Here is a 12,660-nt window from a genome sequence, read left to right as displayed (position 1 = left end):
GGTATACGTGGGGTATATATGGGTATATAGCTTTGGGTATATGTGGGATATATTGCTATGGATACACCCACGGGGCATGAGCACCCACAGACTGCGGAGGCCCGCGGAAGCGACCCAGCTGTTGCTCCCCGTAATGGGGAAAGGCGCTCGCCCTTGCCCATGCCCGGCACCACGCTGAGATACTGTGAGCCCATCGGCGTTGCCTGGATGGCAGCAGACACGCTGGGCCCCTATGTGCCATGGGGCCTGCTGTGCTGCCCCTGGGTGCTACGGGGCCGGGGTGCCACGGGCCTGGTGTGCCATGGGCCCGGGGTGCCACGGGCCCAGGGGGGCCGTGGGCCCCAGAGTGTCGTGAGCCCCAGGGTGCCGTGGGGCCGGGGTGCGGGCTCCGGGCCCCCGCACCGCCCTGCCCTGCCCGCCCGCCGGGGCGGCCGGTGACTCCTCCGGCAGGGCCGGGAGCGGGGCCGGGGCCGGGGTCAGGGCGGCGGTTTCGGGCTCGGCCGCGGCTGCCCGGCACCGGGGCGGCCCGGCAGGAGAGCGTGCCGGGGCTGCTCCCGCTGCCCTCCGCTCTGCCCGGCCGCAGCAGGCCGGGCGGGCGCGCGGGACCCCCGCCGCGGGGACCGGGAGCCCCGCTGCGGCGGCGGCGGCGGCACAAAGCGGCCGGAGCCGCGGGGGGGGGCCGCGGCGGCGGGCAGGCCCCTCCTCCGGCCCCTCCCGGTGGCCGGGCCCCGCGCGCAGGGAGCCGGCGCCGCGCCGCGCAGCCCGCGGGGGGGATGTGACCCGGGCGGCCCGGCAGCGGGTGCGGGGGCTAGCGGCGCGGCGCGGCCGCGAGGCAGCGCCGGCGGGGGAAAGATGTGGCTGAAGCCCGAGGAGGTGCTGCTGAAAAACGCCCTCAAGCTCTGGGTCACCCAGAAGAGCAGCGGCTACTTCATCCTGCAGCGGCGTCGGGGCCACGGCGACGCCGGCGGCCGCTTCACGGGTACCTCAGCAGCCAGGGGGGAGGAAGGGCCGGGGGCAGCCGCCCGCAGGCGCCCCGTCGCGAAGTAACTTGGCGGCGCCGGGGGGGGGGGGGGGGAGCTGGCGGGCGGCAGGGGCAGCCGCTTTGTCGGGTCCGGGCGAGGGGCGCGGACGAGGGGGCAGAGCGGCCCTGGCGCTGCCGCGCAGCCCACGGGGCGGGCAGCGGCGCGGAGCGGCGCCGCGTGGCCTGGGTCTGCGCCCCCGCGGGGGGCGGCGCGGTGGGAAACGGCCGCCAGCTGCGCCCCTTTGTGCGGGGCCCGGCGGCCGTTACCTGCGCGCGGGCCGGGCGTCCCGCCTCGGCCAACGGACGTGTCGCGCGCGCGTGGGGGGGCGGGGGGTCTGTTAGCCCGCTCCGGTGGAAAAACGGATCCTGACTTTTTTTCCGGTGTTACTTACGCGCAGCCCTGCTGTTTGGGAGGTCCCCTAGGTCCGTAGGGTCGGGGGCGCCTGCGGAGGAAACAAGTGTCGCGCTCAGCCCCTCACAGCGGCGTAAATCCGCGCTTCGCCCCGGCGAGAGCGGGGTGTCGCGCTGCGCTGGCTTGGTACAGCGGCTGGATAAGGAATTTGGGACAGACCCCTGGCTCGGAGACGTTAGCAACCTGATTTGAACCAAAACAGCAAATAATGCGTTGGAGAAATAATACAGTTCCACCAGTTTGATTTTTGCTTAAAAGCGGATCAGAATATTTTTTGTGCCTTTTAAGAAATCAGAATTTTTAGTGGTGGCTTATATACTTGAAAGAATGATCAGGTATTTTCAAATCCATTTTTTTTATAAAGCTACATTATCTGGTTTAATTTTTTATTTTATTAAAAGCTTTTGCTGTTGAAACATTGACCCTTGCCAGTAGGTAATATTGTTTTCTGCATGTGCTCGCTCGCTCTCCTTCTCTTTTTTTTTTTTTAATTGCAGTTTATACTGGTTGTGGAGTCATAAAGGAGCACAAAACTTAATTTGAACTTGGTTATCAGTATATTACTGATGAAATCCCAGCCTTGACAAAGTCAGCGGAAGTCTTGCCATCTATCCTCCTGTTTCCCCCTGCACCTTGTGTGGAACTGACGGGCCACTCTCCTGTGGTTGTTAGGATGACGTGGATTCATTTTCAGACTTAAAATAGTCTGCTTTTACAGCTGCTTGGTTTAGGTCCAGATCATGAGGATGAGAGGAGTTAACAAACGTTAACTCGTCATGCCTAAGGTTTCTGTGGCAGATGTTTGCAAGCTTGAAACAAAACCAACTGCTTTTCTGTCTGGTTGAGTTTCAGGTGAATCATTTTGCTGAATCTACAGTGCACAGGCTTGCACAAATCTCTTTTGGCTGGCTAAAAAAAGCCACTCCTGTCTCCCTTCTCCCCATTCTTCTTCTACCATCAGAAAAAGTTTTCTAAGAGAACCATAAATTCTGATACTCTTAAATCATCTTAAATGTTGGTATTTGAAAGGGCTTAGAAATTAGCATCCTCTAAAAGAAGAACGAGTATGGGGGAGCATTAAGCATAGCTAGAGTTAGACAGGTAACTCATTTTTTTGTTGTTATTTATACTTGGAACAATCAAAATGGAGACCAGAACTGAAAAGCAGTCTGACTTTACTGGTAAATCTGTTTCCTTTCAGTGCAAATTTATGTCATGATTCTTGCTATACAAGGATATAGAGACACTTTATTTGTACCTACCTTTTTGAAATTTACAGATGAAAAGGTCAATAAAATATTACTATATTTCAGTATGTGGTCTACCAAGCTGTAGAGCCCTAGGTTAGAACATTTTGTTTGTTTTACTGGGAAAACAAAGCTTAAGTGAGAATGTTATCTGTGTCTGTTTTCCTTTCCCTTCCCCTCTAGTAACTTGATCCCTGTCCAATTTCAGTTAAATTTGACAGAAAGTTTCAGAGATGTGAAGATCCTGTACATTTCATGAAAACAGGTGACTCAGTAAGGAGGATCTGTTAGCTTCACCATTAAGGAGTAGGTTGAAGTATATACTCAGGCTTTGTTAGGCTGAGATTCCATGTGGGATCAACTGAAAGGAGAGAGGGAAAAAAAAGAAAAGCAAAAGCATGTGCAGAGGATGCAATGGACCACCCATGACCCACCTGTCTTTTAAATGAAGTGGAAGAGTGGTGGCAGAATCAGGTGATGCTTGAGCTGTCCTTGTGCGTGTTATTACAACATGATATTTTCACTGAGCCTATGTGAGGACATCTGTTTTATGGCCCTATTCTTGTATTTGCATGTTTTTTCCTCCAGGACTATACTCTTCTCTCTCCTTACCAGGGCATTTTGTCCATTATATAAAAGCGAATTAGCACAGCTGGAGGGTATATTTTGTGTGGATTCAATTCCTGAAGGATGGACTAGCAAAGATACATCTCATGAAAGCATTTTTCTCCCATGTCTGCATTTCTTTCTTTGGGTAGTATGTTTGAATCAATCTCTGAGCAGGTGCTTATAAGAGAGAGACTATATTTACTACTGTTATTTAATTTGTGTTCTAGGGCATTTACTGAATGTACACCCTGGACTTGCAAACAGTAGGTACAAAAAATGATGGAGGTTATATTTATCTGTTCATTATCTGACCAGTGTAATTCTGTTTTCTGTCTTCCCCAGGGTTATACTTCTCAAGTAAATGTTTAACTTACCACCTAATCCGGATCTCTACCTGAGAGCTTTGTTTGGATCAGGGATTTAGGAAGGAAATCGGTAATGTTTTAGAAACACTTTATCTGCAGAAACTAAATTATAATGTTGCAACTAATTGCTAGTTTTTAACTAATTTTAGATTATAGAATTCTTAGAATGATTTAGCTCAGCAGTTTCTTTTAGTTCTAGGTTCTTATTGCCATAATGGAAGACCTTCTTAGATATCTCCAACAAAAGAAAGATTTATGATGTAACCATGTCATAGCTCAAAGTTGGTTGGATGTGGATACTTGCTGATACCTTCATTTCTGAGCTTACATATTAATGATAAGCTTGAGATGCCATAAGTAGCCAAAAATACTGTCAAATCCTTTATGGTAGAATAATGCAAGATAGTTTAGCTTGTAAGTGAATCAGTGTTGCTACTTTCATTTTATTAGGGGATGTTGAAAGCTCCATTTAGCTTCCTGTTTGATTAGATTAGCTTTTTGTGTTTTGACAGCAAAACTGCTTGTTCTGTGACCTGTTGGGAATGTTTTCGTCATGGGCAGTGGATTAAGAGTAACTTTTCACTCTTCCCAAGCAGTTTCTGTTTACGCAGTATTTCACATTGCACCCTCTTGGTATATATTAAAAAAACACTTAAGATTCTTTTAAATACTTGTGAATTTTCCCTCTTACAAATAAGATTAAAGACCTCTGAAGTCTGTAGACTTTGTTTCAAGCAGCTTTTTGTCTTTACTTTTTGAGGTACAGTGATTCTATTTCAACCAAGAAGTTAAAGATTGATAAAAGGTTATGAATCGCTCCTGTTTTACCTGTGCTTTTAATTTAATTATGATACTTCCCCCTAATATTTCCCCAGCCTCCAAAAGTTTTCAGCTGAGGGCACATTCCAAGGTGAATGTGGTCTTTTTAATTCTCAGTGGATGAACATACTGAAGAGAAAGCCACTTCTCCTTGAGCTCATATAAACCTTTACAGTTCACAACTTTAAATATCAAATAACACTCTGGCAAAAAGAAGCATCTGTTGTATATGAGTGTGAACTTTATCATTCCTTCAATAAAAACAGGTGTGATAAATACGCTTACTTGAGCCATATACCACTAACTGAAGTAAACTCCCCGTCTTAGGGTTTTATTTTCTCTTTAAAAAATTCTTGTAAGGTGATAGTTTTCAAACTGATCTATAGAGTGCCTCCTCGTTGTGGATGGAGATCTGATTAGTTATATAACTTATTTCCCCTTGCCTGGATTTTAATTTTTTAATGTATACAGAAAAATGCTTATTGATAAGTTCTATGTCCTTTTCTAGAAATTAAACACAAAGTAAAAGGTCTTCTACTACTCTTTCATTTTCTCCAGTCCAAATAGCACAGTAATCATGTTATATACATCAGCTTTTGTCAGTCCTGTTCCTCTCCCAAGGGTAAATAATTTCATAATATGGTCTGTTTTGGAGAAGGGCAGCGATTGACCTGTTACATGGTTACATCCTAAATCTTTGTTTTGTTGGAGATACCTAAGGAGGTCTTCCGTTATGACAGTAAAAACCCAGCAGACCGCAGAAGCTGAGAGTTCCCCGTGATTATAAGTCTAGGTTTCCATGTTGATTGCCCCCATTTATTACACTATAGCATGAGAAGACAAGTAGATTGTAGGTTAGGCTTCTTGTAGTGCATCAAAAGTATGGTCAAGTCTTGGCTTTTTATTAGAGAATGCAAATGAATATTCCCGTAAACTTTTTTTATCTTTTGGGAGGGTGTTTGTAACTTTGGTGAAAGGCAAGATGGGCAGCTTATTAAAAGAGCTGTCCTGACAAAGACCTCAGTAAAGCCTGCCTATCAGTATCAGGGGAAGTTACCTTTTAGTATTAAAATGTCCAAGATACCAAAACAAGTTGCTGATAAGTAAAGGTTACATTTGATCTGTAATTAAAAAAGCATTTATTAAAAATAAATGTAGTAGTTTGAGGGGAGGAAAATGTCACAGTAGTAATGTTAATAAAAGATACTTGTTAGTGCTCAGTATCTGTATTTATGTCTTTGTTTTTTTAAGGAAGAACTCTCTCTGAAGCCTTGCACAAGGAGGGGGAAAATCCAAATAGTTTATTGAAAACTTGGACTCTTGTCAGAATGTTATCTAGCCTTGCCCATGAGTGGAATTCAGATCAGCAGGTTTTTTTCCCTTCAGCCTTCTGTTTATTTTTTTCTTATTTTACTGTAGCATTTTTTTTAAAAGAATGCATGCTTAGAAACCCTCTGTTAAGAGGATGACTTCTCCGTGAAGGAGTTTGGCCTGGAGGCCTGAGTTAGAAGTAGAGATTGCAGCGGGAGGGCCCTGACTCTGACTCTGAACTAGGAAACCAAACACCAGGATTTCTGACACCTGAACCCTGTGCTTTCTTCATGTGCCACTTGGGCTCTCTTAACTTGTCTTATATATTTTATGCTCATAAACCACAGCAATGCTGAGATGGGTAAGCTGAAAAGAAAAGCAACACAGAGGCATGCGCCGAAAAGAGAACATTGTGTTAAGTATTGATATTTAAGGCAAGGATATACCTGTGTATTGAGAGAGGTGTCTGGGCTGTGTCTGCTTACAGAGTGGCCAGTAGCCCATTCAGCATTATAAACCAGTAAACAGTTAAAATAACCTTTTTTTTTCTTAATGTTGTGGAGGCCAAACTAAGCATAAAAAGACAGGAAAATAATTGAGCATATCTGTGGTGACAGAATTTAAGTAATGCTAGGTTGTTCTCTTTATTATGTACAGCACCCACCAAAAAGGAGAGAGACGGTTTTTATGGTAGTACCCAAAATAATATATTGTGTCCTGGTAATTTAGGGGACTACAAGCAGCAGCTTGTGTCTCCCACCTTCTTGTTAATTTTCAGGTAGAAAACAATTCCATATTTATGGATTTGTAACATGAGAATCAAAGCATTTGGCTCTGTGGCCTTCAGGGCTATAAAAATAGGCTTGGCCTAATCTGAACGTGACTTTTATTAATGTGACTGTAGGCTGAGATAAACAGCTGCAAGAATTCTGTAGTAATAGCATTCTTATAAAAATGGTTTGAAAAGAACAGGGAATGAGAAGAAATATTACTTCATAACAGTATGAACTAGTATTTCAGTGGTACAGTGCGGTTTCCATGACCTGAGGATGGTAGGTGCATGATTCTTCTGATTTTCTACATTGTTGACTTTCCCTCCTCATACTGTGGTCCAACATGAGAGGAATATCAACAACTTCATTCCCCAGAATATGAAAATTACAGAACAAATGGGTCACTGAACTCCAAAGTAAAATACCAAAAACCCATGTCCGTGTCCCATGGAGCACCGAGACTAAGGAATAACACTTAAACAATTTGTTTCAATTCATTTTTACATGTCAGATTAAAAAAAAAAAAACACCTTACCTGGTGCCAACGTTTGATCTGGCAAAGCATATGTTAGAAGTAATTTAAGGGCTTGAATGTTTATGTTTCCCCAGTATAATAAATGTTTGAAGCATTAGGCCTTCTTGCTGAAATCTAATGTTGTCTGTGCTTATCTTTAAATGTGGTGAGCCCTTATCATTACAAAGGAGAAACAGTCTGTCTACAGCAGAGCTTGAGTAGTATTCCTGCATCCTTTTCCTTACATATTTATCCTAATAAGTTCTGCAACTTTTTTTGTGTGTGTGTGGGGGGGAAGCCTGATAGAAATACACTCTCATGTGTGCTGTGTTGCATCAAAACCTGTTTACGTAATTTTACAGAATTCAACAGAGGCAGTGTCCAGTGAAAAGCCAAGAAGTCAAACTACTAAACTAAGAAGTTGTTAATGGCCTGCGTAACTGACAGTGCTCTTACCTAGCAAAAGTGTAGATTTTAGTGAGGCCTGAGTGAAAGTAAGAATCTGTTAAACACCTGCGTTTTGAACTTTTAGAAGAAATAAGACACTATGAAAGAACTAAAGACACCCCAAAACTTTTATTCTGGGAGCCACCACTGGCAAACAGTAGCTTCAGCTCTTTGGCTTGGGCCCAATCCTACCTTGATGTGGCTTGACAACCTCTGCCCAAGCCTACAGTGCCAAGTGTCTGTGAGATCAGTCATGCTCTTCTGAGTTAAGGTGTAAGCCCCTAGGACAGAGGCGAAGTTCAGGACAACGCCAGGGTGGTCCTCAGTATAACTCGGCTCCTGGTCTTGCCTTAGTGGCTTTAACCAGTCATGCCTCCTGTGTTGCAGGGCTGGTGAGGCTGGTGTGGAGCTGGCCGTGCAGCGTCCGCATCCCTCTGTCAGTAGGCACAGCGCTTGTACAGAGAGCTGCAGAATGGTTTTGTAGAGCCAGGTGGGTAGTGCTGTGCTAGGCTGTGCTGCCCTGCAATTGCCCTTCTGCAAAGTGAGGCTGGAGGTTGTCCCTGTTGGTCAGAAAACCTCCTTTCTGCTATAGTTGGAGCATATGGAAGAATGGGAGCTGAGGAGGAATCGGGACTTCGGTGTTTCTTTCCTGGTTCTCCTGAGTTCTTGTCCGATGGTGGACTGGTTGTTTAGTCTGCTTGCTGACCTGCACAATACAGCTAATTGCTAGCCTCCGTGGTTATTGTGAAACTCTAATTGCTTGCAAGTTGTTGCGAGAAGTTCAGATGGAGGAACCTGTGCAGAGAAGTGTAATTAGGGTTCAGGGTACTTAGCATTTCTCTGCCTCAAAGAGTTGAGATTAATTCTGATTTATTGAAAGTTTTTACTGTCCTCAAAACAGGAGGGAGAAAAAAACCTTCATCTTTATGACCATCTTAGTTGCTTGATTTGCTCTTTCTTCAAAATTCTCATATCTGAACGGCTCAGAGTGCCTCTTGTAGCTGTTAACTCTCATTGCGAAACTGCATCTACTGGGAGGCAACCTGTATTGTTAGCTCCTTCCACATTCCAGGAAGAGTCTTGTACTTTGTGTAAAGTATTCATTTTTTCTGACTGCTGCTTTTGCTTCCTTGGCTTTTTTTTTTAGCTTATAGATTTTTTTGTTAGAGGAAAAGTAGTAGGAAGCAGCAATAAAATGTGGCACTAAGCTCTCGAGGATGAATTTAGAGGTGTACTTTGTACTGTGGCTTTGTATTGGAGCAAGAACCTGGCAATATGTTAGACTGTCACTGTAATTATAAATCCTTCAATCCAGATTCAGTTGTCTGGTCTTACAAAATTAACCTAGTCTGATTCAAAAAAGGGTACAAATATCTAACTCCGAGCTTTGTTGGGATGTAGGTAAGCACATGAGCCACAAACTGCTCTTGTGAATGGTCCTGCAGAGCAGCCACCAGTGTTTGCAGTTCCTAGAGTCCTTGTGATGTTATTACTTTTTTGACTTAAGAAGTCTCAGGTGCCCACAGTTAACTTCTGGGCCAGCCAGGAGGAACCTCAGCTTTGGAAGAGTTGAACAGCTTGGCAAATTGATATGGGTCCGGCGCTCCTCTGCCGGGTTTGATAGCGCATTTGAGAACCAGATCCATATAAAATATCCTTGACTTATTTTTTTTATTTGAAGAAATGCTGAGCAAGTTTGTTGTACATTCAATTGGGATTTACTTGGATAATAAAATCTAGTTCACTGTGTAATGTGCAGTTTGCATACTGTTTATGTTATATATTGAATTCTGACAAAGAGAGACTACTTCTTTGTTGCAGGATTTGAAAATAAATCCCCTGGTCCCTTGCATATTTTTATGCTTGAGGTTTTCTATGGTGTTGTATGCATAATACCTGTGTGAATTTGCTAAAGTTGATTTGAAGTTATAAAGAAGTACATCACTTGTTTTTACTTTGAGATACTCTAATTTTCAATATCGAAGTGATGAAATATGCACAAAAGTAGGTGTTCTGAAAGTAGCGATGAAGTAAAAGCTCTAGGTAAGGTGTGGAATTTGTAGTGAGTTTCCCAGTTTTGTTTTATAGGCTTACTTCTAAAAGAAAATAGGTGGGTGTTTTCTCCATCTGAAATTCAGCTTGTATGTGAAGAAGCAAGTACCTTTTGAAGAACCTGAGATGTTCTGTTAGTGGATGTTAACAGAAGTCTTACAAAACCCAGGTCTGCAATTTTCATTAGTGAAGTTAGTATACGGTTAACTGCTTTCCTGAAATAGTCCTGCATTTTGGGGTGCCCAAAAAGCTAATGAAAAGTTGGTAGAATAGCTGGTTAAAGGGAAGGAGGTACTTTCAATTATAAGTTCCTTCCAAAAATCTTGTCCCACATAGAGTAAGAAAAAATACCTGTGAGAATTTTGACATAGAAGCCAATGTAGCAGTTCCTCTCTCTTTCCCTCCTCTGCTTCTGTTTCCTTTTAATTTTTGACTGTCCTATAGACATAAGTGGTTTCACTGTTGCCTGTGATACAAAAAGAAGTCTGCTTCACCCTAACTGAAGATATCCAAATGCATCAATGTGTGAGCCAGAGACTCTTTGGAAATACCCTTTCATGGAACAAGCTATTAGGACATAATATTAGAAAGGTGCTTGCTCGCAAGCTAAGAGTTTTTCAAAGTATGTTTCAAAATCTGTGTACTTTGTGAATTTTCTTCTTTGTTTTAGGGCATTTTTTAGGTTTTTTTTTTGCTGCTTCAGTGAGAAACACAGTGCAAGTGTTCTGGTTCAAATGTTAGTCAAAACAAGTATGATCTAAATAACACTTGGCAAATTTTGCCTCTAGTTTTAATAATTTTCATTCTACTTTGGTTTCAACTGAATTATCATATAAGGCTTTTATTTATTTGTTAGTATTGCATTCTTTTCATACTCTTGCAAATGCAGATTAGTTATTAGAAGTTCCTTTTTTCATCTGTCTCCTTTTTTCTTTCTTTTTTTTGTTGGTGGGGGGAACAACACTCATTTATTTAAATATCAACTTCATGGTGGCTGTACCACTGCAAAAGTACAGGCGCTAACGCATGGTGATGAAGTTGTACTGAACAAGGTTACTGCTGTGTATGGTAGAAGAAAATTAAAATGTCAAACTGAGACTATTGCATAGCCTACAGCAATACTGAATATTCTGGCTTGAGGGGGTTGAATGAGAGCCAAATACAGGTATGAGACTGATGTGTATTGCTTGCTCGGCTTCCGAAGTACTCATTTATTTATTTATTTATTTATTTAACTGTCCTGGTGTTAGTCCTGTGCACTCACTACCTACTGTCTGACCCCACCACAAGCACTGCCAGCAGAGAGAAGAGGCAGGTGGACAAGACTCCCCTTTCAGCCCTTGGAGAAACTCCCCGGAATCCAGCCAGCCACCTTAGACTTTATTCTGTATGCAAGAGCAGTAAAGCAAAGTGACAGTGCACTTGGATTTTGGTTGAAACTGCTATCATGATGCCCACACTCTTTTTTCCCCCCTTCTCTTTGATTCCTAGTTATGGCTTCTCTCTATTGTCCCTAGTTAATATTCTAGCTATGGATAATTTAGACTAGGGAATTATTTTCTTTTATTTGCACAGCTTTCATGTTGAAGGAAGAAACTTTGTTTTGAATAGTTGATAAGCAAGATGGAAATTGTAAGCAGAAGTAAAAAGAGAGAAGAGGAATTGGTTGCTCGGGTCAGTTATTCAGGAACAGAAAAAGGAATTAATTCTGCACAGACAAATAAAAACAAAATTTTGCAGTTCTATACTTTATGCACATTTTGCCCTTTTTCTATAATTTCTCTACTTCACAGATCAGATGTTTAGGTGTTCTTTTGGAATTTTAGAAGTACTTGCTTTTATTTGGCTTTTTTCAGTGACTTTAGTGAATTAAAAAGGAATCTTTCTCCTAGAGCTATCATCAGGGGAAAACATGTGCAGCACTTCATAAGTTTCTTCTTCTTTTTCTTTGTTGTAATGTGTCATATCTTCTGAAATTTGAAAGTTGGACCGTGCTTTTGTTCTCTGAATCTTTTGATGCTATCTTACTGGCTGTAATCAAACTATTCTGAAGACTACACAGTGAATTTGCTGTTTTCTGCAAGTATGGATAATTTGCTGGGTTTTGTACTTGGAGGAATTTTGGTGTCTTTTTCTTGCAGTAACAGGAGAGCATTTGGCATTTTCTGATGTTATATATAGCATTGGTCTCCAAATTCATGTCTCCATTTTAAACAGATGGATATGATGTCTTGAGATGTATTTAATTCACAAGTGAACTGTTATTGAATATCTCACAATATAGTTTTAAAACATTTGTGTCCAACTTTTGTTTGGCTTTGAAAGCCCCATCAAAGGTGTGTGTGCACGCAAGGAGGAAGTGGTTGATATAATTATCTTCATTCTAGGAGGGCTTCTGACCCTGTTCCTTGCGAGATTCTTATACCTCCTAGGCTACAAAGCGGCTGCACTGCTGCTACTCTACTCAAATTAACTTGCTTCGCTCTGCTCAAATTATCTATCTGTGGTTTGTTGTCCAAGTGAGAAGACGTTTCAGATGAGGTCTTGTAGGTCTCATTTTATTGTTTCCATTAATCATTTAGGTGATGGACTAGAAAATGTGATTATAAAATCTGTGCATGACACCAATAGCTAGCAAAACCTTTGCAGGCTAGAAATAGTTCTTTTTATGTTGAATAAATGGCAAAAAACCCCAAAAATACAACTGTAAATGCAGCATTTAGGTTGGAAAAGTCAAATGTGCAAAGGCAAAATGTAATATTTCAGAAAGCTTTCTAGATATTTTAGTGGTCTAAACTAACATGGCTAAAGCAACTTCTAGGTGTTTGCTATCTCTCTCTGTAACAGGTCGCTGCTTTGCAACAAGTACAGATGAATTGGATATAAAGCTTCTTCTGAATTGCTATTTGTAGGTGGCATAAACCAATTCTGAGTTACATTAACATGCCAGCTTGCAAATCATGGTACTGGAAGAACTTTTCTGTGCACAATTTGGTTCTCTCTGCTATGGGGGAGGTAAAGGGAAAGGCCAGCAATTTCCAGCAGCTGGACTCAAAAATCTTTTGGGGAGGCAGCAATTGCTCCTGCTCT

At 42.8% G+C, this 12,660-nt stretch overlaps 1 protein-coding gene across 1 annotated transcript in view; it reads left to right on the top strand.

Annotated features, from left to right (window-relative positions):
• Positions 1-852: 852 nt before the first annotated feature.
• The window catches only part of TBC1D8 (TBC1 domain family member 8), a 50,596-nt gene continuing 38,788 nt past the window's right edge, over positions 853-12,660 (top strand). Inside the window, exon 1 of the mRNA XM_067294675.1 lies at positions 853-979. Within this exon, the coding sequence (XP_067150776.1) occupies positions 853-979 (127 nt within the window). The remainder of the gene's footprint in view (positions 980-12,660) is intronic.

Source organism: Apteryx mantelli, chromosome 1, assembly GCF_036417845.1.
Source record: "Apteryx mantelli isolate bAptMan1 chromosome 1, bAptMan1.hap1, whole genome shotgun sequence".
Lineage (NCBI taxonomy): Eukaryota > Metazoa > Chordata > Aves > Apterygiformes > Apterygidae > Apteryx > Apteryx mantelli.
The sequence above is the reverse complement of the archived record's forward strand: the minus strand, read 5'-3'. Positions and strand labels throughout refer to the sequence as shown.